The 24,757-nt window shown below is 54.7% G+C and overlaps 2 protein-coding genes and 1 long non-coding RNA gene across 4 annotated transcripts; all 3 read left to right on the top strand.

Moving 5' to 3' along the window:
- The first annotated feature begins 311 nt into the window (after positions 1-311).
- On the top strand, positions 312-10,731 carry CACNG7 (calcium voltage-gated channel auxiliary subunit gamma 7). 2 transcript variants are annotated; one of them, XR_013341532.1, is made up of 8 exons: positions 312-422; positions 1,844-2,047; positions 3,567-3,653; positions 4,642-4,782; positions 6,692-6,837; positions 9,732-10,038; positions 10,101-10,126; positions 10,189-10,731. XR_013341532.1 is itself a non-coding variant. In XM_077789874.1 (6 exons), exons 2-6 carry the CDS (start codon positions 1,852-1,854, stop codon positions 9,999-10,001), a joined length of 840 nt encoding a protein of 279 aa, XP_077646000.1. In that variant the 5' UTR covers positions 312-422; positions 1,844-1,851; the 3' UTR covers positions 10,002-10,097. The 2 variants fall into 2 exon arrangements, 1 of the variants encoding a protein (XP_077646000.1); XM_077789874.1 differs by lacking the exons at positions 10,101-10,126; positions 10,189-10,731 and having other exon boundaries at positions 9,732-10,097.
- Positions 10,732-13,607: 2,876 nt separating this feature from the next.
- On the top strand, positions 13,608-14,989 carry LOC144248155 (uncharacterized). Its single transcript, XR_013341541.1, has 2 exons — positions 13,608-14,177; positions 14,936-14,989. It is a non-coding gene; the product is annotated as an uncharacterized LOC144248155 (long non-coding RNA).
- A 595-nt stretch (positions 14,990-15,584) lies between these two features.
- Positions 15,585-23,802, top strand: CACNG8 (calcium voltage-gated channel auxiliary subunit gamma 8; the record flags this gene model as incomplete). The annotated part of the gene is given in 7 exon segments (XM_077789843.1): positions 15,585-15,846; positions 16,899-16,982; positions 19,174-19,251; positions 19,254-19,313; positions 21,690-21,786; positions 21,873-21,959; positions 23,694-23,802. Coding segments are annotated over 7 exon segments (777 nt in total), but the record flags the coding sequence as incomplete, so codon positions are not given.
- Positions 23,803-24,757: the final 955 nt, after the last annotated feature.

The raw sequence follows: 24,757 nt of genomic DNA, 5'->3' as shown, positions 1-24,757 counted from the left end.
GTCTGTCCGTCTGTCCTTCCCCATCCCCCTCCCGTGTCCGTCTGTCCGTCCATCCCCGTGTCCGTCTGTCCCTCTGTCTCCCGCCGTGTCCGTCTGTCCGTCTCTCCCCCCCCCGTGTCCGTCCGTCCTTCCCCATCCCCCCCGTGTCCCTCTGTCCGTCCCCGGGTCCGTCTGTCCTTCCTCCATCCTTCCCCGCGTCCTCCGTCCCCGTGTCCGTCTGTCCGTCCGTCTGTCCTTTCCCCCCCCCCCCCGTGTCCGTCTGTCCGTCTCTCCCCCGTGTCCGTCTGTCCCTCTTCCCCCCCCCCCGTGTCCGTCTGTCCGTCCGTCTCTCCTTCCCCATCCCTCCCGTGTCCGTCTGTCCGTCCGTCCCCGCGCTCCGATGGCGCCCCGGGCCCGCGGGGCAGCGACGGCGCCGTGAGCGGGTGAGGGGGAGGGGAATTTGGGGAAATTTGGGGGAATTTGGGGAAATTTGGGAGAATTTGGGGGAATTTGGGGGATTTGGGGGAATTTGGGGAATTTTGGGGGAATTTGGGGGATTTGGGGGGGAATTTCGGGGGGAATTTGGGGGAAATTGAGGAAATTTGGGGGAAATTGGGGGGATTTAGGGGAATTTGGGGGAATTTGGGGAAATTGGGGGATTTTGGGGGAATTCGGGGAATTTGGGGGAATTTGGGGAAATTGGGAAATTTGGGGGAATTTGGGGGAATTTGGGGAATTTTGGGGGAAATTTGGGGAATTTTGGGGGAAATTGGGGAACTTTGGGGGGATTTGGGGAGAATTTTGGGGTAATTTGGGGAGAATTTTGGGGAAAATTTGGAAAATTTTGAGGAAATTTGGGGGTTTTGGGGAGAATTTGGAGTAATTTAGGGGGGATTTTGAGGGGATTTGGGGGAATTTGGGGAAGATTTGGGGGATATGGGAAGATTTTGGGGGCATTGGGAAAATTTTGGGGAATTTTGGGGATTTGGGGAGAAAGGTTGGGGGGATTTGGGGAGATTTGGGGGAAATTTGGGGAATTTGGGGAAATTTGGGGGAATTTGGGGTAAATTGGGGGATTTGGGGGTGGATTGGGAGAATTTGGAGGAAATTTCAGGGAATTTGCAGGGATTTTGGGGAATTTGGGGGATTTGGAGGAATTTTTGGGAATTTTGGGGGGATTTGGGGAGGGTCCCGTTGTCCCGATAGATTCCCACAACTGCGCCGAATTCAACCCCAAAAATCTCCAAAATCCCCCCAAAAATCCAACCCCAAATCCCCAAAATTCCCCAAAATCCCCCCAAAATCCCCAAATTTTCTTCCCAGCCAATCCCCGCCCACTTCCCCTCCCCAAAATTCCTTTCAATTCCCCCAAAACGACCCAAAAATTCCCCAAAATTCCTGCCCGCCTTTAACCCCTTCCTGCCCGCATTGCTCCAATATAGCCGCGAAACTCCTTTAAAAATCCTTCAAAAATCGGGAAAAAACCCCAAAAATCCCAAAAAAATTCCCCAAAAATTCCCAAAAAATTCCCAAATTTCCCTCTCTGACCATTCCCAGCCACTTCCCGGCCACTTTTAACCCCTTCATCCCCGCCTCGCTCCAACATACCCCCAAAAACCCTTAAAAAAACCACCAAAAATCACCCAAAAAAATCGGGGAAAATTCCCCAAAAATCCTAAAAACTTCCCCAAAAATTCCCCAAAAATTCCCAATTTCCTCTCTCAGTCACTTCCCCGGTCACTTTTAACCCCTTCATCCCCGCCTCCCTCCAACATACCCCCGAAAACCCTTAAAAAAACCCCCAAAAATCGGGGAAAAATTCCCCAAAAATCCCCGAAATTCCCGAATTTCCCCGGAATTGCAGGGGCCAGGATGAGCTCGTGCAGCTCGCGGGCGCTGACGCTGCTGAGCAGCGTTTTCGGGGCCTGCGGGCTGCTCCTGGTGGGCATCGCCGTGTCCACGGACTATTGGCTCTACATGGAGGAGGGCGTCGTGTCCCCCCAGAACCAGAGCACCGAGGTGCGCATGGCGCTGCACGCCGGCCTCTGGCGCGTCTGCTTCTTCGCGGGTAAGCCCCGAATTCCCAAAAATATTTGGGAAAAAAATTGGGGATTCATGGGAAAAAAATTTGGGGTCGATCGGATGAAAAATGGCCGAGATACGGGGGTGAGAAGGGGAAATAAATGGAATTTTTGGGGGATTTTCCCGGCCTCTGGCGCGTCTGCTTCTTCGCGGGTAAGCCTGGAATTCCCAAAAATATCCGGGAAAAAAAATTGGGATTCATGGGAAAAAAATTTGGGGTCGATCGGATGAAAAATGGCCGAGATATGGGGGTGAGAAGGGGAAATAAATGGAATTTTTGGGGGATTTTTTGGGCCAAAAATTCCTAAAAATATCCAGGAAAAAATTTGGGAATCGAGGGAAAAAAATTTGGGGTCGATCGGATGAAAAATGGCCGAGATATGGGGGTTAGAAGGGGAAATAAATGGAATTTTTGGGGGATTTTTTGGGCACAAAATTCCCAAAAATACCCAGGAAAAATTTTTGGGAATCGAGGGAAAAAAATTTGGGATCCATAGGAAAAAAATTTGGGGTCGATCGGAAAGAATTTGGGGTGGATCAGGTGAATTTTGGGCTGGTTTTGGATTAATTTTGGCGTTAATTTGGGCTCATTTTGGGTGAATTTTGGGAAGTTTTGGGCTGATTTTTTTGGCTATTTTCGGCTGAATTTTGGCTAATTTTGGGTAAATTTTGGGCTATTTTCGGGTGAATTTTGTGCTGAATTTTGGGCTGAATTTTGGGCTGAATTTTGGGCAATTTGGGGCTGATTTTTGGGGTATTTTTGGCTGAATTTTGGGTGAATTTTGGGCAATTTGGGGCTGATTTTTGGGGTATTTTTGGCTGAATTTTGGGCTGATTTTTTGGGCTATTTTCGGCGTAATTTTGGGTGAATTTTGCCTGAATTTTGGCTGAATTTTGGCTGAGTTTTGGGTGAATTTTGGGTGAATTTTGGCTGATTTTTGGGCTGATTTTTGGATGAATTTTGGGCTGATTTGGGCTGATTTTGGGACCGATTTTAGGGCTCCTTTTGGCTGAATTTTGGCTGAATTTTGGGCTGAATTTTGTCTGAATTTGGGATGAATTTGGGTTGAATTTTGGCTGAATTTTTGCTGAATTTTGGGCTGAATTTGGGCTGATTTTGGGCTGAATTTGGGCTGAATTTTGGCTGAATTTGGGTTGAATTTTGGCTGAATTTTTGCTGAATTTTGGGCTGATTTTGGGCTGATTTTGGGCTGAATTTTGGTTGAATTTGGGCTGATTTTGGGCTGATTTTCAGATGGATTTTGGTTGAATTTCGGCTGAATTTTGGCTGAATTTTGACTGAATTTTGGGCTATTTTTGGCTGAATTTTGGTTGAATTTCAGCTGAATTTGGGCTGATTTTGGGCTGAATTTGGGTTGAATTTCGGCTGAATTTTGGGCTATTTTTGGCTGAATTTTGGCTGAATTTCAGCTGAATTTGGGCTGATTTTGGGCTGAATTTTGGGCTGATTTTGGGCTGAATTTGGGGGATTTTGGGTCCGGCAGGCCGGGAGAAGGGGCGCTGCGTCGCCTCCGAATATTTCCTGGAGCCGGAGCTGAATTTGGTGACGGAAAACACGGAAAACATCCTCAGTAAGGGCAGAATTCCCGGAATCCCGGGAATCCCGGGGATTTCGGGAATTCCGGGGGGGGAATTTTGGGAATATTTGGGAATTTTGGGGGGATTTTCAGGGATTTTGGGGGGTATTTGGGGAATTTTGAGGGAATTTTCAGGGGGATTTTGGGAATTTCGGGCATTCTGGGAATTTTGGGGGAATCTTTGGGGTGAATTTTGGGAGAATTTTGGGAATTTTTGGAGGGGATTTTGGGGTATTTGGGGAATTTGGAGGGAATTTTGGAGGGATTCTGGGGGGATTTGGGGAATTTTGAGGGAATTTTCAGGGGAATTTTGGGAATTCTGGGAATTTGGGGAATTTTTGGGGTGAATTTTGGGAGAATTTGGGGAATTTTGGGGGGCAATTTGGGAATTTTGGGGGGATTTCTGGGAATTTTTAGGGGGATTTTGGAAATTTTGGGGGGATTTTCAGGGGAATTTGGGGAATTTTGGGGGGGATTTTTGGGGAATTTTTAAGGGAAAATTGAGGAATTTGGGGGGAATTTTTTTTTGAAATTTTGGGGGATTTGGGGGAGGATTTTGGGGCAAAATTTGGGGAGATTTTTGGGAAAAGTTTTTGGGAATTTTAGGGGATTTTGGGTGAATTTGGGGAGGATCTGAGGGAATTTGGGGGCGATTTTTTGGGGTTTTTTTGCTTTTTTATGGTCTGGAAATTTTGGATTTTTTTTTTTTGGATGTTCTTGAGACTCTCGAGCTGAATTTGGGGGGAATTTTGGGAGGATTTGGGAGAAATTTGGGGGTGATTTTGGGGGAGATTTTTGGGTGAATTTGGGGTGGATTTGAGGGAATTTGGGGACTTTTTTTGTGTTTTTTCAGGTTTTTTGGGTCTGGAAATTTTGGAATTTTTTGGGGGATGTTCCTGAGACCCTCGGGCTGAATTTGGGGGGATTTTGGGATTATTTGGGGTGGATTTCGGGGGGTCCCGACGTTTTTTGGCGCCCCCAGAGACGGTGAGGACGGCCACGCCCTTCCCCATGGTGAGCCTCTTCCTGGTCTTCACCGCCTTCGTCATCAGCAACGTGGGGCACATCCGGCCCCAGAGGACCCTGCTGGCCTTCGTCTCGGGCATCTTCTTCATCCTCTCGGGTGAGGGAGAGCCCCAAAAACCAAAAAACCCCAAAAAAATCCCATTTCACCCCAAAAATCGGCGCCAAAATCAGCCCCGGCCTCCCATTCCCACCCTGGGTCTTCGTTGTTCTCTGCAGGGGGGGAGATCCAAAATCGGCTCAAATCTCCCCAAAATGGACCCAGACATCCCTCCAGGACTTCCCAAATTCAGAAACCCCAAAAAAATCCGATTTTCCCCCAAAAATCTGTGCCAAAATCAGCCCCGGGCTCCCATTCCCACCCTGGGTCTTCGTTGTTCTCTGCAGGGGGGAGATCCAAAATTGGCTCAAATCCCCCCAAAATTTACCGAAATCCCCCCAAAATTTACCCAAATCCCCCCAAAATGGACCCTGAGAACCCCTGGGGTTCCCTCAAAAACAGAAAACCCCCAAAAAATCCGATTTCACCCCAAAAATCGGCGCCAAAATCAGCCCCGGCCTCCCATTCCCACCCCGGGTCTTCGTTGTTCTCTGCAGGGGGGGAGATCCAAAATTGGCTCAAATCTCCCCAAAATTTACCCAAATCCCCCCAAAATTTACCCAAATCCCCCAAAATGGACCCTGAGAACCCCTGGGGTTCCCTCAAAAACAGAAAACCCCCAAAAAAATCCGATTTCACCCCAAAAATCGGCGCCAAAATCAGCCCCGGCCTCCCATTCCCATCCTGGGTCTTCGTTGTTCTCTGCAGGTGGGAGCCCCAAAATTGGCTCAAATCTCCCCAAAAATTGGCTCAAATCTCCCCTGATTTTCCCAAATCCCACCAAATTTTCACAAATTTTCTGGAATTTCCCAGAATTTTCCCAAATATCCCCCAAACTCTCCCCAAGCTCTCATTTCTCCCCATTTTTGGCCATTTTTGGCCAATTTTGGCCATTTTTGGCTATTTTTGGCTATTTTCACCCCAAAATCCCCTCTAAATTTCCCAGAATTTTCCAGAATTTCACAGAATTTTCTGGATTTCCTGGAATTTTCGGGAATTTCCCGGAATCTTGCCAAATATCCCCCCAAACTCTCCCCAAGCTCTCATTTCTCCCCATTTCTCCCCATTTTTGGCCGTTTTCCGCCATTTTCTGCCATTATTGGCCATTTTCTCCCCAAAACCCCCCCGAAATTTCCCAGAATCTCCCGGAATTCTGAGGAATTTTTGGGAATTTCCCAGAATTTTCCCAAATTTCCCCCCAAGCCCTCCCCAAGCTCTCATTTCTCCCCATTTTTGTCCATTTTCCGCCATTTTCCGCCATTTTCTCCCATTTCCCGCCATTTTTGGCCATTTTCTCTCCAAAACCCCCCCGAAATTTCCTGGAATCTCCCGGAATTCTGAGGAATTTTTGGGAATTTCCCAGAATTTTCCCAAATTTCCCCCCAAGCCCTCCCCAAGCTCTCATTTCTCCCCATTTTTGTCCATTTTCCGCCATTTTCTGCCATTTTCTCCCATTTCCCGCCATTTTTGGCCATTTTCCCCCCAAAACTCGCCCGGAATCTCCCGGAATTCCGAGGAATTTCCCAGAATTATCTGGAATTTCCTGGAATTTTCCCAAATTTCCCCCCAAGCCCTCCCCAAGCTCTCATTTCTCCCCATTTTTGTCCGTTTTCCGCCATTTTCCGCCATTTTCTCCCATTTTCCGCCATTTTTGGCCATTTCCCCCCAAAACCCGCCCGGAATCTCCCGGAATTCCGAGGAATTTCCCAGAATTATCTGGAATTTCCTGGAATTTTCCCAAATTTCCCCCCAAGCCCTCCCCAAGCTCTCATTTCTCCCCATTTTTGTCCATTTTCCGCCATTTTCCGCCATTTTCTCCCATTTTCCGCCATTTTCTCCCCAAACCCCGCCCGGAATCTCCCGGAATTCCGCGGAATTTTGGGAATTTCCGGGACTTTCCCGTCTCCAGGGCTGTCTCTGGTGGTGGGGCTGGTTCTCTACATCTCCAGCATCAACGACGAGGTGATGAACCGCCCGGGCGGCTCCGAGCAATACTTCCAGTACCGCTACGGCTGGAGCTTCGCCTTCGCCGCCTCCTCCTTCCTGCTCAAGGAGGTCAGGACAAGGGAATTTGGGGGGAAAAACGGGAATTTGGGCAAAAAAATGGAGTTTTTTGGTGAAAAAATGAAGTTTCTAGGCGAAAAAATGGGGTTTTTATGATGAAAAATGCGATTTTTACGCAGGAAAAACGGGAGTTTTGTGATCAAAAAAAATTGGGGAAAATCGAGATTTCCCACGTAATTCCTGGTTTTCCCAAAAAAGTGGGAATTTTGGGTGAAAAAATTGGAATTTGGGGGGAAAAAATGGGAATTTTGGGGGGAAAAAATGGGAATTTTGGGGGGAAAAATGGGGGTTTCAGTGCAGGCTCCCAGAAAATCTTCCAGCCCTGCCCCGGCTGGAGCTTCGCCTTTGGCGCCTCCTCCTTCCTGCTCAAGGAGGTCAGGGCCAGGAAAAAGCAAAATTCCCAAAAAATTCCAGAGTTTTCGGGAAAAAACGGGAATTTTGGGTGAAAAAATGAAGTTTCTAGGCGAAAAAATGGGGTTTTTATGATGAAAAATGCGATTTTTATGCCAAAAAAATGGGAGTTTTATGCCCAAAAACACTGGGGGAAATAAAGCTTTCCCACATAATTCCTGGTTTTCCCAAAAAAGTGGGAATTTTGGGTGAAAAAATTGAGTTTTTAGGTGAAAAAATGGAGGTTTTAGGTGAAAAAATGGAGGTTTTAGGTGAAAAAATGATGGTTTTATGATTAAAAAATGGGATTTTTTTAGGTGAAAAAATGGGAATTTTGTGGCAAAAAGCGCTGGTGTGGTTGAGGTGTCACTCAGGTGTGTCACAGGTGTGTCACAGGTGTGTCACAGGTGTGTCACAGGTGTGTCACAGGTGTGTCACTAACCCTCTCTCAGTCTCTCTGCTGCAGGGCACAGGTGTGACGTCGGCGTGCTCAGGTGTCACTCAGGTGTCACTCAGGTGTCACTCAGGTGTCACTCAGGTGTCACTCACCCCTTTCTCTCTCTCCCTGCAGGGCACAGGTGTGTCACAGGTGTGTCACAGGTGTGACAGGTGTGTCACTCACCCGTCTCTCTCTCTGTTTCAGGGCGCAGGTGTGATGTCGGTGTACCCAGCTGTCAGTCAGGTGTCACAGGTGTCACTCAGGTGTGACTCAGGTGTGTCACAGGTGTGACAGGTGTGTCACTCACCCCTCTCTCTCTCTCCCCGCAGGGCGCAGGTGTGATGTCGGTGTACCCAGCTGTCACTCAGGTGTCACAGGTGTGTCACAGGTGTGTCACAGGTGTGACAGGTGTGTCACTCACCCCTTTCTCTCTCTCCCCGCAGGGCGCAGGTGTGATGTCGGTGTACCCAGCTGTCACTCAGGTGTCACTCAGGTGTGACAGGTGTGTCACAGGTGTGACACAGGTGTCACTCACCCGTCTCTCTCTCTGTTTCAGGGCGCAGGTGTGATGTCGGTGTACCCAGCTGTCACTCAGGTGTCACAGGTGTGTCACAGGTGTGTCACAGGTGTGACACAGGTGTCACTCACCCGTCTCTCTCTCTGTTTCAGGGCTCAGGTGTGATGTCGGTGTGCTCAGCTGTCAGTCAGGTGTCACAGGTGTCACTCAGGTGTGTCACAGGTGTGACAGGTGTGTCACTCACCCCTCTCTCTCTCTCCCCGCAGGGCGCAGGTGTGATGTCGGTGTACCCAGCTGTCACTCAGGTGTCACAGGTGTCACTCAGGTGTGACACAGGTGTGTCACAGGTGTGACAGGCGTGTCACTAACCCTCTCTCTCTCTGTTTCAGGGTGCAGGTGTGATGTCGGTGTGCCCAGCTGTCACTCAGGTGTGTCACAGGTGTGACAGGTGTGTCACTCACCCATCTCTCTCTGTTTCAGGGTGCAGGTGTGATGTCAGTGTACCCAGCTGTCACTCAGGTGTCACAGGTGTGTCACAGGTGTCACTCAGGTGTGACAGGTGTGTCACTCACCCCTTTCTCTCTCTCCCCGCAGGGCGCAGGTGTGATGTCGGTGTACCCAGCTGTCACTCAGGTGTCACAGGTGTGTCACAGGTGTGTCACAGGTGTGACACAGGTGTCACTCAGGTGTGACAGGTGTGTCACTCACCCCTTTCTCTCTCTCCCCGCAGGGCGCAGGTGTGATGTTGGTGTACCCAGCTGTCACTCAGGTGTCACAGGTGTCACTCAGGTGTGACACAGGTGTGTCACAGGTGTCACTCAGGTGTGACAGGTGTGTCACTCACCCCTTTCTCTCTCTCCCCGCAGGGCGCAGGTGTGATGTCGGTGTACCCAGCTGTCACTCAGGTGTCACAGGTGTGACAGGTGTGTCACTCACCCGTCTCTCTCTCTGTTTCAGGGCTCAGGTGTGATGTCGGTGTACCCAGCTGTCACTCAGGTGTCACTCAGGTGTCACAGGTGTCACTCAGGTGTGTCACAGGTGTCACTCAGGTGTGACAGGTGTGTCACTCACCCCTCTCTCTCTGTTTCAGGGCGCAGGTGTGATGTCGGTGTGCCCAGCTGTCACTCAGGTGTCACTCAGGTGTGACACAGGTGTGACAGGCGTGTCACTCACCCCTCTCTCTCTGTTTCAGGGCGCAGGTGTGATGTCGGTGTACCCAGCTGTCACTCAGGTGTCACAGGTGTCACTCAGGTGTGACAGGTGTGTCACTCACCCGTCTCTCTCTCTGTTTCAGGGCGCAGGTGTGATGTCGGTGTGCTCAGCTGTCACTCAGGTGTCACAGGTGTCACTCAGGTGTGTCACAGGTGTCACTCAGGTGTGACACAGGTGTCACTCACCCGTCTCTCTCTCTGTTTCAGGGCGCAGGTGTGATGTCGGTGTACCCAGCTGTCACTCAGGTGTCACAGCTGTCACTCAGGTGTGACAGGTGTGTCACAGGTGTGACAGGTGTGTCACTCACCTGTCTCTCTCCCCCCGCAGGGCGCAGGTGTGATGTCGGTGTACCTGTTCACCAAGCGCTACGCCGAGGAGGAGCTGTGCCGGGCGCCGCCGCAGCTGCTGCGCCCGCGCCTCAGCACCTGCTCGGGGCTGTCGGCGCAGTTCCTGCAGCCGCGGGCGTGGCCGCGCGCCCGCAGCGCCTCCGACGCCTCGTCCGACGTCTCCATCCAGATGACCCAGAACTACCCGCCCGCCATCAAGTACCCCCAGAGACCCGCCCCGCACCCCCACCTGTCCACCTCGCCCTGCTAGGGGCGCCTGGGCGCACCTGGGCGCACCTGGGATACACCTGGGTATGTCTGGGATACACCTGGGCACGCCTGGGCACACCTGGGATACACTTGGGCACACCTGGGTATGTCTGTGATACACCTGGGCACACCTGGGATACACCTGGGTATGTCTGTGATACACCTGGGCATACCTGGGTATGTCTGTGATACACCTGGGCACACCTGGGTATGTCTGGGATACACCTGGGCGCACCTGGGATACACCTGGGTATGTCTGTGATACACCTGGGCATACCTGGGTATGTCTGTGATATACCCAGGATACACCTGAGGGGCAGGGGAGCAGAGCTTGGGGTGTGAAAAGGGCTGGGGGACACACCTGGGCACACCTGGGCACACCTGGGCACAGCTGGGCACATCTATGATGCACCTGGGCGCACCTGGGTATGTCTGTGATACACCTGGGCACACCTGGGCGCACCTGGGCACACCTGGGACACACCTGTGATACACCTGGGGGCATTGGAGGCTCACCTGGGGGCATTGGGGACACACCTGGGCACACCTGGGTACACCTAGGTGTGTCTATGATACACCTGGGCACACCTGGGATACACCTGGGCACAGCTGGGTATGCCTGGGTACATCTATGATACACCTGGGCACACCTGGGCAATGTGGGGCACACCTGGGACACACCTGGGATACACCTGGGATACACCTGGGCACACCTGGGACACACCTGGGGTACACTTGGGACACACCTGGGCACACCCGAGCACACCTGGGAACGTCTATGACACACCTGGGACACACCTGGGATACACCTGGGATACACCTGGGCACACCTGGGCAATGTGGGGCACACCTGGGACACACCTGGGACACACCTGGGATACACCTGGGATACACCTGGGATACACCTGGGCACACCTGGGCAATGTGGGGCACACCTGGGACACACCTGGGACACACCTGGGATACACCTGGGATACACCTGGGATACACCTGGGCACACCTGGGCAATGTGGGGCACACCTGGGACACACCTGGGACACACCTGGGATACACCTGGGATACACCTGGGATACACCTGGGATACACCTGGGCACACCTGGGATACACCTGGGATACACCTGGGATACACCTGGGACACACCTGGGATACACCTGGGATACACCTGGGCACACCTGGGCACACCTGGGCACACCTGGGACACACCTGGTCACACCTGGGCACACCTGAGACACACCTGGGATACACCTGGGACACACCTGGGCACACCTGGGCAATGTGGGACACACCTGGGACACACCTGGGGGCATTGGGGACACACCTGGGCACACCTGGATACACCTGGGACACACCTGGGCACACCTGGGCACACCTGGGGCCATTGGGGACACACCTGGGCACACCTGGGCTCACCTGGACCCTTCAGGGGCATCAAGGCCCCGCCCCCCCGGCCGCCATCTTGATGACATCATCGGCCGCCATCTCGCTGATTTCTTGGCCACCATCTTGGCCAGGCGGCCACAACCAATCAGAATCCAGGATGGGCTCGGCGGCCATTTTGGATCTGTGGCCGCAGCCAATCAGGATCCAGGATGGGCTCGGCCACCATTTTGGCTGGGCGGCTGCAACCAATGAGGGGCCAGGATTGGCTCGGGAGCCATTTTGGATCAGCAGCAGCAGCCAATCAGAGACAAGGATCGCCCTGGCGGCCATTTTGGCTGGACAGAATCAGCCAATGAGAAACAAGGATCGCCCTGGAGGCCATCTTGATTGGGCAGGACCAGCCAATAAGCGACAATGGCGGCCATTTTGTCTGTCTGCAAGCAGCCAATGAGAGACCAGGATCACCTCAGCAGCCATCTTGACTGGGCAGGATCAACCAATGAGAGACAAGGATCACCTTGGTGGCCATCTTGTCCATCCAGAATCAGCCAATGAGAGGCAAGGATCACATTGGCAGCCATCTTGATTGGGTGGGCTCAACCAATGAGCAACAAGGATCACCTTGGTGGCCATTTTGTCCATCTGGAATGAACCAATGAGAAACAAGGATCACCTTGGCGGCCATTTTGTTCATCTGGCATCAGCCAATGAGAGACGAGGATCACCTTAGCAGTCATCTTGATTGGTTAGACTCAGCCAATGAGAGACAAGGATCACCCTGGCGGCCATCTTGTCCATCCGGAATCAGCCAATGAGAGACAAGGATCACCCTGGCGGCCATCTTGTCCCCTCCAACCTTTTCCCGCCCTTTTGGCCCCGCCCACATTTCCCAGGTGTCCCCGTGACCTTTGACCCGGGGGGGAGGAAGGGGGCGTGGCTTGGGGTGGCCCCGCCCCCGAATTTCCGTGGCAATAAAACGGCTCCGATATGTAGCGACCCCCCCCCAAATTAATTAATAATGAATAATTAATTAATTAATTTGGGGGGGGAGGGGTAAAAAAAAAGCAAAAAAAAAATTGGGGGGGTGGGGGGAGGGGGAGATATGTAAATAAGATGTAAATAAGGTGGATCACGTGACCTCAATAAAGGATTTGAAACTGTGCCGGGCCCAAAATTCAAACCGGGAATTCCGAAATTCAAACTGGGAATCCCAGATTCAAACTGGGAATCCCAAAAATTCCCTCCCCACGCCCTGGGGGGTTAATTAGCGGGCTTTGGGGGGGGTAATTAGTGCCTGGGGGCTTAATTAGGGGGCTTGGGGGGGGTTAATTAGTGTCTGGAGGGGTTAATTAGTGCCTGGGGGTTTAATTAGTGGAGCTCTGGGGTCTTAATTAGAGACTGAGAGCGTTAATTAGTGTCTGGAGGGGTTAATTAGTGTCTGGGGGCTTAATTATTATGGATTTGGGGGGGTTAATTAGTGCCTGAAGGGATTAATTAGTGCCAGGGGGCTTAATTAGGCAACTTTGGGGGGGTTCATTAGAGACTGAGGGCATTAATTAGTGTCTGGAGGGGTTAATTAGTGCCTGGCGTGGTTAATTAGTATCTGGAGGGGTTAACTAGTGCCAGGGGGCTTAATTAGGGAACTTTGGGGGGGTTAATTAGAGACTGAGGGTGTTAATTAGTGTCTGGAGGGATTAATTAGGGAACTTTGCTGGGGTTAATTAGTGCCTGGGGGCTTACTTAGTGGAGCTCTGGGGTCTTAATTAGAGACTGAGAGCGTTAATTAGTGCCTGAAGGGGTTAATTAGGGAACTTTGTTGGGGTTAATTAGCGCCTGGCAGGGTTAATTAGGGAACTTTGGGGGGGTTTAATGAGTGCCTGAAGGGGTTAATTAGTGTCTGGAGGGGTTAATTAGCACCGAGGGCGGCTCCATAGGGGCGTGGCTTCGCTTTGGGGGCGTGGTCTCTCCCGCGGTGGGCGGGGCTAATACACAATGGGCGTGGCTTAGTTCGTGGGCGTGGCCTAGTTCGTGGGCGTGGCCTATCAGCGATGGGCGTGGCTTCGATGTGTGGGCGTGGCCTCCCCGTTGTGGGCGTGGCCTCGCCGCCGCCGTTGCCGTGGGAACCGCGCGGGACCCCCGAGCCCCGCCCCCCTGTGACGTCACCGCAGAACCTTCCAGGCCCCGCCCCCTCCCCCCTCCCCCCATTTCCCCTCCCCCCCCTCCCCCCCCCCAAACGTCGCAGCCGAACCCGGGACCGGCACCGGCGGCGGGGACCCCCCGGGACCCCCCAAAAATACCCAAAAATACCCAAAAATCCAAAAAATCCCCCAAAAATCCCCCGGGAACCCCCAAAATCCCCCCGGGAACCCCCAAAATCCCCCCGGGAACCCCAAAATCACCCAAAATTTACCCCTAAAACCCCTCCGGGAACCCCCAAAAATCCCCCAAAACCCCCCAAAAATCCCCCCCGGGACCCCCCCGGCATCGGCGGCCTCGAGACCCCCCAAAATCCCCCCAAAATCCCCCAAAATTCCCCCGGAAAAAAATTTGGGGGAGGGAATCCCCAAAAATCGGAGCCGGGACTGCGAAATTTGGGCTCGGAACCCCAAAAATCGACAGCGGGACCCCCCCCCCTTCGGAAGCTGCCGGGACCCCCTAATTTGGGGACCCCCAAAATCGGAGCCGGGAACGCCAAAATTTGGGGTGGGAACCCCGAAATTTGGGGTCGGAACCCCGAAATTTGGGGTCGGAACCCCGAAATTTGGGGCCGGGATGCGCGGGATCGGCGAGTGAGGAGGTAAAGGGGGGGCGGGGGGGTTGGGGGGATTTTGGGGGGTCCTGGGGGGGTCTTGAGGGGATTTTCGGGGGGTACTGGGGGTTTTGGGGGGATTTTGGGGGGTCCTGGGGGATTTGGGGGGCTCTGAGTGGGTTGGGGGGGGTCTAGAGGGGTCTGGGGGGGTTTTAGGGTGTCCGGGTGGGATTTTGGGGAGTCCTGGGGGGGTCATGAGGGGATTTTCGGGGGGCTCTGGGGAGATTTAGGGATCCGGGAGGGTTTTGGGGAGTCCTGGGGGGTTCTTGAGGGGATTTTGGGGGGTCCTGGGGGGATTTTGGGGGAATTTTGGGGGGGGCCTGGGGCGGTTTTGGGGGTTCTTAGGAGGTCCTGGGGAATTTGGGGGGGTTTGGGGGGGGGGTCTTGAGGGGATTGGGGAGTCCTAGGGAGGTTCTGGGGGGATTTGGGGGAGTTTTGGGGGTCCAGGGGTGGTTTTGGGGGTCCCGGGGGGATTTTCGGGGGGTCTGGGGGGGTTTTAGGGGATCCGGGAGGGTTCTGGGGGGTCTCCAGGGGATTTTGGGGGGTCCTGGGGGATTTTGGGGGGATTTTGGGGGAGGACTTGAGGGGTCTGGGGCGTTTTAGGGGGGGTTCAAAAGGATTTTGGGGGGTCCTGGGGGGATTCTGGGGGGTCCTCAAGGGATTTTGGGGTTCTCCCGGTTCTTTGAAGGGGGGAGGGGCGTTCACGGACCCCTCCCCAATTTTCCCCTCCTCCCATTTCCCCGCAGCTGATTGGCCGAGAGCGAGGAGCCCCCCCCAGCAGCACCTGCGACCCCCCCCCCCCCAAAAAATAAACCTCGGGACCCCCCAAAATTCCCCTAAAGAGCCCTCCCCCACCCCAAACCCCTCCCACACCCTTAAACCCCCCCAAATCCCCTCCCCCACCCCCTAAACCTCCTCAAATCCCCCAACCCCCCAAAATCCCCAAATTCCCCCCAAAATCCCCTCCCCCACCCAAATTCCCCCCAAAATCCCCTCCCCACCTCTTAACCCCCTTTTAAACCCCTCCCCACCCCAAAACCCCCCAAAATCCCCTCCCCCACCCTCCAAACTTTCTTTCACCCCTCCCCCACACCCTTAACCCCCTTTAACCCCTCCCCCACCCCTTAACCCCCTCCCCCCTTCCTCTCACCCCTCCCCCACCCCCCAAACCCCCTTTCACCCCTCCCACCCCTCACCCCGCCCCTCCCCCCCCTTTTCCTCCCCGCCCCTCCCCCACCCTGGGCACCCTGTGGGGGGCGGGGCTTTGCTGGGGGTGGGGGAGGGGCGGGGAGCGGCGCCTCCCCCATCCCCGGCCCCTCCCCCCCCTCCCCGCCCTCCCCGCCCCCTCCCCCCTCCCCCCGCAGCCCCTCCCCCCCGGGGGTTTGGGGGAAGGTGGGGGAGGGCCCCGGCGGGGGAGGGGCGCGGCGGTGCCAGCGGGGGGCGCCGGTGCTGCTGACGGCCGTGGGCGCCTTCGCGGCCTTCGGCCTCATGGCCATCGCCATCGGCACCGACTACTGGCTCTACGCCGCGCCCGCGTCTGCAACGCCACCGGCGCCGCCGGCGGCGCCACCGGCGGCCAACGGCACCAACGGCGGCGCCGCCACGGCCCACGGCGGCCTCACCCACTCCGGCCTCTGGAGGGTCTGCTGCCTCGAAGGTGGCGCCCGCGACGGGGCGGGGACGTCGCGGTGGGCTTGGTGGCACCTGGGGTGGGGTTGGGGAGGGTTGGTGGCACCTGGGGTGGGGTTGGTGGCACTTGGGACATGGTTCAGCGGGGTTGGTGGCATCTGGGATGGGGTGGTGGCACCTGGGGTGGGGTTGGGGATGGGGTTGGTGGCACCTGGGGTGGGGTTGGTGGCACCTGGGATGGGGTTGGTGGCACCTGGGATGGGTTTGGGGAGGGTTGGTGGACCTGGGGTGGGGTTGGTGGCACCTGGGGTGCGGTTGGTGGCATCTGGGGTGGGTTTGGGGAGGGTTGGTGGCACCTGGGATGGGATTGGTGGCACTTGGGACATGGTTCAGCGGGGTTGGTGGCATCTGGGATGGGGTTGGGGATGGTTGGTGGCACCTGCGATGGGTTTGGTGGCACCTGGGATGGGTTTTGGGATGGTTGGTGGCACCTGGGATGGGCTTGGTGGCACTTGGGACATCGTTCAGGGGGGTTGGTGGTATCTGGGATGGGTTTGGGGATGGTTGGTGGCACCTGCGATGGGTTGGGTGGCATCTGGGGTAGGTTGGGTGACGCCAGGGATGTGGTTCTGGAGGGTTGGTGGCACCTGGGATGGGTTTGGGGACTTCTGGGACATCATTGGTGACACTTGGGACATGGTTCAAGGGGGTTGGTGGCACCTGGGATGGGTTTGGGGACATCTGGGACATCATTGGTGACACTTGGGACATAGTTCAAGGGGGTTGGTGGCAGCTGGGATGGGTTTAGGGACATTGGGGTGGGGTTGGTAGCATCTGGGGTGGGGTTGGTGGCCTCTGGGACATCATTGGTGGCATCTAGGTTGGGGTTGGGGACATTTGGGATGTGGTTCTGGAGGGTTGGTGGCACCTGGGATGGGTTTGCGGACATTGGGGACGTCATCGGGGACATCACTGGGGACATCAGGGATGTGGTTCAGGGGTTGGTGTCACCTGGGACACGTTTCGGGAGGGTTGGTGGCACCTGGGACAGGTTGGGGACGATGTCCCCGCTGTCCCCAGGGCTGAAGCGGGGGCTGTGCCTGCGCATCAACCACTTCCCCGAGGACCTGGAGTACGACCACGACAGCGCCGAGTACCTGCTGCGTGAGTGACCGTGTCACCCGTGTCACCTGTGTCACCTGTGTCACCCGTGTCACCCGTGTCACCCGTGTCACCTGTGTCACGTCATCGTCACCACGACAGCGCCGAGTACCTGCTGCGTGAGTGACCGTGTCATTGTCACCTGTGTCACCTCAGTGTCACCTGTGTCACCTGTGTCACCTGTGTCACCTGTGTCACCATCACTGTCAGTGTCACCTCATCATCACCACGACAGCGCCGAGTACCTGCTGCGTGAGTGACCGTGTCACCCGTGTCACCTGTGTCACCCGTGTCACCCGTGTCACCTGTGTCACCTGTGTCACCCCTGTCACCTGTGTCACCCGTGTCACCTGTGTCACCCATGTCACCTGTGTCACCTGTGTCACCCGTGTCACCTGTGTCACCCGTGTCACCTGTGTCACCTGTGTCACCCGTGTCACCTGTGTCACCTGTGTCACCTGTGTCACCTCACTGTCACCCGTGTCACCTGTGTCACCTGTGTCACCTGTGTCACCCGTGTCACCCGTGTCACCTGTGTCACCTCACTGTCACCTGTGTCACCTGTGTCACCTCAGTGTCACCTGTGTCACCTGTGTCACCTGTGTCACCTGGGTCACCTCAGTGTCACCTGTGTCACCTCAGTGTCACCTGTGTCACCCGTGTCACCTCACTGTCACCTGTGTCACCTGTGTCACCATCACTGTCAGTGTCACCTCATGGTCACCACGACAGCGCTGAGTACCTGCTCCGTGAGTGACCAGTGTCACTGTCACCCGTGTCACCCGTGTCACCTGTGTCACCTCAGTGTCACCCGTGTCACCTGTGTCACCCGTGTCACCCGTGTCACCTGTGTCACCTGTGTCACCTCAGTGTCAATGTCACCTCATCATCACCATGACAGCGCCGAGTACCTGCTCCGTGAGTGACCAATGTCAGTGTCACCCGTGTCACCCCGTGTCACCTGTGTCACCTCAGTGTCCACCGTGTCACCTGTGTCACCCCGTGTCACCCGTGTCACCTCATCGTCACCACGACAGCACCGAGTACCTGCTCCCGTGAGTGACCAATGTCACCCGTGTCTCCTTTGTCACCCATGTCACCTGATTGTCATTATCACCTGTGTCACCCGTGTCACCTCATCGTCACCATGGTAACCGTGTCCCTGTCCCCACGGCGACCGTGCCGCCGCCGCCCGCGCCTTTGTCCCGTGTCACCGTGGGAACCAAACCCCGGCTTCTGTTGCCATGGCGACACTCCCGGCATCCTCCCGTCGCCATGGCGACGTTCTGGTACCCAGACACGCGTTGCCATGGCGACGCTCCCGGCATCCTCCCGTTGCCATGGCGACGTTCTGGTACCCAGCCTCACGTCGCCATGGCGACGCTCCCGGCATCTTTCCCGTTGCCATGGCGACCATCCTGGCGATGCCGCTGCCGTCGCCATGGCGACGCTTCCGGCATCCTCCCGTTGCCATGGCGACGCTCTGGTACCCAGCCTCGCGTTGCCATGGCAACCATCCTGGCTCCCTGATTGGCTCTCGGCTACCCGCACTCTGATTGGCTGGAGATAACAGATCCCTGTCCAATGGCGGGCTCTGATTGGTCAGCGATGCCTGCGCTCCCATTGGCTGGCGATAACAGACCCCTCCCCTTCCTTGCTGGTCTCTGATTGGTTGGAGATGACAGGGCCCCTTCCAGGGGGCATTCCTGATTGGGTGGATGCCCCGGATTCCCTTTCCAATGCTGCTCCCTGATTGGTCCCCATTCCCTGTGCTCCCATTGGCTGGAGTTAACAGATCTTGGCAGCTGATTGGCTGGGACTCCCAGATTCCTTTTCAACGCTGGGCTCTGATTGGTCAGAACTCCCAGATCCCTCCCCTACATTGCTGCTCCCTGATTGTCAGAACTCCCAGATCCCTTTTCAATGCCGCTCCCTGATTGGTCAGAACTCCCAGATCCCTTTTAAAATCCTGCTCCCTGATTGGTCAGAACTCCCAGATCCCTCCCCTCATTGCTGGGCTCTGATTGGTTAGAACTCCCAGATCTCTTTTCAATGCTGGGCTCTGATTGGCCAGAACTCCCAGATCCCTTTTCAATGCCGCTCCCTGATTGGCCAGCGCTCCCTTCTCAATGCTGGGCTCCGATTGGCGGCGGGGGAGCGGCGCCGGGCCCTGATTGGCCGGTTTGGCTGGCAGGCGTGGTCCGGGCCTCGAGCATCTTCCCGATCCTGAGCGCGGTGCTGCTGCTGCTGGGGGGGCTCTGCGTGGCCGCCTCGCGCTGCGGCGGGCCAGGACCAGCCTCGTGCTCGGCGCCGGCATCCTCTTCGTGGCCGCGGGTATGACCCCCAAATCCGCCCCAAATCCCCGAAATCTACCCCAAAAACCCCGAAAATCCATCCCAAAATCCATCCCAAAATCCATCCCAAAATCCATCCCGGCATCCTCTTCGTGGCGCGGGTATGAACTCCCAAATCCGCCCCAAAATCCCCGAAATCCACCCCAAAAACCCCCGAAAATCCATCCCAAAATCCATAAAAAATCCATACCATAATCCATCCCGAAATCCATCCCGGCATCCTCTTCGTGGCCGCGGGTATGACCCCCAAATCCGCCCCAAATCCATCCCAAAATCCATCCTGAAATCCATCCAAAAACCCATCCCAAAAACCCCGAAATCCATCCCAAAATCCATCCCAAATCCATCCCGGCATCCTCTTCATGGCCGCGGGTATGAACCCCCAAATCCGCCCCAAAATCCCCGAAATCACCCCAAAATCCATCCCAAAATCCCAAAATCCATCCCAAAATCCATCCCGGCATCCTCCTTCGTGGCCGCGGGTATGAACCCCAAATCCGCCCCAAATCCATCCCAAAAAACCCCGAAAATCCATCCAAAAACGATCAAAATCCATAAAAAATCCATCCCCAAATCCATCCTGAAATCCATCCAAAAACCCATCCCAAAAACCCCGAAATCCATCCCAAAATCCATCCCAAATCCATCCCGGCATCCTCTTCGTGGCCGCGGGTATGACCCCCAAATCCGCCCCAAAATCCCCGAAATCCACCCCAAAATCCATCCCAAAATCCATCCCGGCATCCTCTTCCTGGCCGCGGGTATGAACCCCAAATCCGCCCCAAAATCCATCCCAAAATCCCCAAAATCCACCCCAAAATCCATCCCAAAATCCACCCCAAAATCCATCCCAAAATCCATCCCAAATCCATCCCGGCATCCTCTTCGTGGCCGCGGGTATGAACCCCCAAATCCGCCCAAAAACCCCGAAATCCATCCCAAAAACCCCTAAAATCCATCCCAAAAAGCAGCAAAATCCATAAAAAAATCCATCTCAAAAATCCATCCCAAAATCCATCCCAAAACCCCAAAAATCCACCCCAAAATCCATCCCTTTTTTTTAAATTTTCCCCCATAAAAATTTTTTTTCCCCCTATTTTTTTAATTTCAAATTTTTAATTTTCCCCCCATTTTTTTAGTAATTTACCCAATTTTTTTAAAATTTCCCCCCATTTTCCCCCATATTTTTTTAATTGCAATTTTTTCCCCCCCATTAACGAATCATTTAACCCCTTCGCTGCCAGGCCTGTCCAACATCGTCGCCGCCATCCTTTCCATCATTCCCCTTTTTTAACCATTTCCTTTACATTTTTCCCCATTTTTTTTTTTAATTTCTCCCCTTTTTTACCTCTTTAATTAATTCCCCCCCATTAACGAGCCATTTAACCCCTTCGCTGCCAGGCCTGTCCAACATCGTCGCCGCCATCCTTTCCATCATTTCCCCTTTTTTAATCATTTCCTTTACATTTTCCCCCGATTTTTTAAAATTTCTCCCCTTTTTTACCTCTTTAATTAATTCCCCCCCCCATTAATTAATCATTTAACCCCTTCGCTGCCAGGCCTGTCCAACATCGTCGGCGTCATCCTTTCCATCATTCCCCCTTTTTTAATCATTTCCTTTACATTTTTCCCCGATTTTTTTAATTTCTCCCCATTTTTACCTCTTTAATTAATTCCCCCCCCCATTAACGAATCATTTAACCCCTTCGCTGCCAGGCCTGTCCAACATCGTCGCCGCCATCCTTTCCATCATTCCCCTTTTTTAACCATTTCCTTTACATTTTTCCCCATTTTTTTTTTTAATTTCTCCCCTTTTTTACCTCTTTAATTAATTCCCCCCCATTAACGAGCCATTTAACCCCTTCGCTGCCAGGCCTGTCCAACATCGCCGCCGCCATCCTTTCCATCATTCCCCTTTTTAAATCATTTCCTTTACATTTTTCCCCATTTTTTTTTTAATTTCTCCCCTTTTTTACCTCTTTAATTAATTCCCCCCCCCATTAACGAATCATTTAACCCCTTCGCTGCCAGGCCTGTCCAACATCGTCGCCGCCATCCTTTCCATCATTCCCCTTTTTTAATCATTTCCTTTACATTTTTCCCCATTTTTTTCCCATTTTTTTTTTAATTTCTCCCCATTTTTACCTCTTTAATTAATTTCCCCCCCATTAACGAATCATTTAACCCCTTCGCTGCCAGGCCTGTCCAACATCGCCGCCACCATCCTTTCCATCATTCCCATTTTTTAATCATTTCCTTTACATTTTTCCCATTTTTTTTTTAATTTCTCCCCTTTTTTAGCTCTTTAATTAATTCCCCCCCCCATTAACGAGCCATTTAACCCCTTCGCTGCCAGGCCTGTCCAACATCGTCGGCGTCATCGTTTACATCTCGGCCAACTCGGGCGAGGGCTCGGCGGGGGGGGTGGGCGCGGGCGGGGTCCCCTCCCCCCGGTACGGGGGGTGGGGGGAGGGGCGGGGGGCGGGGGCGGGGGAGGGGCGGGCGGGGGGGGAGGGGAGCGCCGCCCCTCCCCCTACAGCTACGGCTGGAGCTTCTACTTCGGCGGCGTCTCGTTCATCCTGGCCGAGGCCATCGGCGTCCTGGCCGTCAACCTGTACATCGAGCGGCACCGCGCCGCCCCTCCCCCCCCGCCCCGCGCCCCTCCCCCCCCGCCCCCTCCCCCCCGCGCCGCCCGGCCCCGCCCCCCCCCCGCGCGCCGCCGCTCGCGCTCGGGCTCGCGCTCCAGCGCCAAGTCGCGCGACCCCTCCCCCCCTCCCCCTCCCCCACCCCCTCCCCCGCCGCCCCTCCCCCACCCCTCCCAGCAAAGCCGCGGGAAAGCCGCGAGCCCCCCCCCGCCGCCCCTCCCCCCCCCCGCCGAGATCTCCCTCTTCACCCTCGGCCGGGGGGGGAGGGGCCGCCGCACGCCCCGCCCCTCCCCCAGCCCGCCCCGCCCCCCCCCGGCACCCCCGGCGCCCCTCCCCCACCCGGCCCCGGCGCCTTCCTGGCGCTGGCGGGGGGGGGAGGGGCGGAGACGGCGGGGGGGGGCGGGAGCGGGACCCTCAACCGGAGAACCACGCCGGTCTAGGGGGCCCCAAACCGGCCGGAATTCACCCCAAAACCGGCCCCAAACCGGCCGGAATTCACCCCAAAATCGGCCCCAAACCGGCCCCAAATTATCCCGAAATTATCCCAAAATTATCCCGAATTCACCCCAAAATCGGTCCCAAATCGGCCCAAAATTGGCCCCAAATCAGCCTAAAATTATCCCGAAATTATCCCAAAATCAGCCCGAAATTATCCCGAAATCACCCCAAAATCGGTCCCAAATCGGCCCCAAACCGGCCCCAAATTATCCCGAAATTATCCCAAATTCACCCCAAAATCGGCCCCAAACCGGCCCCAAATCGGCCCCAAATTATCCCAAAATCAGCCCGAAATTATCCCGAAATCACCCCAAAATCGGTCCCAAATCGGCCCCAAATCGGCCCCAAATTATCCCGAATTCACCCCAAAATCAGCCCAAAATTATCCCGAATTCACCCCGAAATCGGCCCCAAATCGGCCCCATCCCGAAATTATCCCAAATTCACCCCGAAATTGGCCCGAAATTATCCCAAAATTATCCTGCTTTCATCCCAAAATTTTCCCAAATACACCCCAAAATCGGCCCCAAATTCAGCCCGAAATCAGCACAAATTCACCCCAAAATCAGCCCAAAATCAGCCCAAAATTATCCCAAAATTATCCCCAATTCACCCCAAAATTCATCCAAAATCGGCCCGAAATTATCCCAAAATTATCCCAAAATCAGCGCGAAATTATCCCAAAATTATCCCAAATTCACCACAAAATTCATCCAAAATCACCCAAAATTCACCCAAAATCACCCCAAAAATCCCCCAAAATTCACTTTTCAGATTTACCCAAAATTCACCCCAAATTCACGGGGATCCCCCAAAATCCCCCTCAGGACCCCAAAATCCGGGTGCCAAAAATCGTCAATTTTTTGGAGCCCCAAAATCGTCATTTTTTGGATGGAATTGCCCAAATTTCCCCTCCCTGGGGGATCCCAAAATTCCCTTTTTTCCCCTTCTTTCCCCGTTTTTCCCTTTTTTTCCCATTCCCCCATTTTTTGACTTTTTTTTTTTTTTTTTGCTTTTTTTGATCATTTTTTGGGTTTTTCTGTTATTTTTTGACTTTTTTGTCCTTTTCTTGTCCTTTTTTTCCCCACTTTTTTTGAACAATTTTTGGCCTTTTTTCCCCCTTTTTTCCCCCTTTTTTCTCGTTTTTCCCTTTTTTCCCCTTTTTCCCCATTTTTTGCCCCATTTTGCCCCTCCCCCCCACCCCCGGGGGGTCCCAGTGCCTTAAAGGGGGGGGCTGGGACCCCCGGGGTGCCCCCACCAGTTTGGACCAGTACGGACCAGTACGGACCAGTACGGACCAGTTTGGACCAGTTTGGACCAGTTTGACCCAATTTCCCTAGACCAGTCTGGACCAGTTTGGCCCAGTAACCCCCAATTTCCCCGGACCAGTTTGGCCCAGTTTGTCCCAGTTTGGACCAGTTTGGCCCAACTTCCCCAGGCCAGTTTGGCCCAGTGTCCCCCAGTTCCCTGGACCAGTTTGGACCAGTTTGGACCTGTTTGGCCCAATTTCCCTGGCCCAGTTTGTCCCCGTTTGGCCCATTAACTCCCAGTTCCCTGGACCAGTTTGGCGCAGTAATTCCCTGAACCAGTTTGGACCAGTCCAGACCAGTTCCCTGCCTTATACGGGACCAGTTTCCCCCATTTTCCCTGGACCAGTTTGGCCCAGTAACTCCCAGTTCCCTGGCCCAGTTTGGCCCAGTTTGTCCCAAATTCCCTGGCCCAGTTTGTCCCAGTTTCCCTGGCCCAGTTTGTCCCCGTTTGTCCCAATTTCTCTGGCCCAGTTTGTCCCAGTTTCCCTGGCCCAGTTTGTCCCAGTTTGGCCCTGTTTGTCCCAATTTCTCTGGCCCAGTTTGTCCCAGTTTGGCCCAGTTTGTCCCAGTTTCCCTGGCCCAGTTTGGCCCAGTTTGGCCCAGTTTGTCCCAGTTTCCTTGGCCCAGTTTGGCCCAGTTTGGCCCAGCGTGCCTCAGTTTCCCCTTCCCCATGACCCCGGGCGGGTGGGGGGGGCTGGGATCATCGGGAGCCCCCCCGGCCACGCCCCCTTGGCCAAGCCCCGCCCCTTTCTGCCCCACCCAATCAAACCCCGCCCCTTTCTGCCCCACCCAATCAAATCCCGCCCCTTTCTGCCCCACCCAATCAACCGCCGCCCAACCAAGCCCCGCCCCTTTCTGCCCCGCCCAATCAAACTCCGCCCCTTTCTGCCCCGCCCAATCAAACCCCGCCCCTTTCTGCCCCGCCCAATCAAACTCCGCCCCTTTCTGCTCAGGCCACGCCCCCACAGCAC

The sequence above is a fragment of the Lonchura striata genome, chromosome 38 (assembly GCF_046129695.1).
Source record: "Lonchura striata isolate bLonStr1 chromosome 38, bLonStr1.mat, whole genome shotgun sequence".
In the NCBI taxonomy this organism is placed as follows: domain Eukaryota; kingdom Metazoa; phylum Chordata; class Aves; order Passeriformes; family Estrildidae; genus Lonchura; species Lonchura striata.
Note: the sequence above shows the minus strand (reverse complement) of the source record. Positions and strands in the feature narration are given on the sequence as shown.

What these genes read in the sequence shown, in the direction of transcription:
- CACNG7 (XM_077789874.1), top strand. Translation starts at nt 1,852, where the DNA reads ATGAGCTCGTGCAGCTCGCGGGCGCTGACGCTGCTGAGCAGCGTTTTC. An exon ending in GCGCGTCTGCTTCTTCGCGG is followed by an intron (nt 2,048 to 3,566) that starts GTAAGCCCCGAA and finishes TGGGTCCGGCAG; the next exon opens with GCCGGGAGAAGGGGCGCTGC. An exon ending in CCTCCTTCCTGCTCAAGGAG is followed by an intron (nt 6,838 to 9,731) that starts GTCAGGACAAGG and finishes CTCCCCCCGCAG; the next exon opens with GGCGCAGGTGTGATGTCGGT.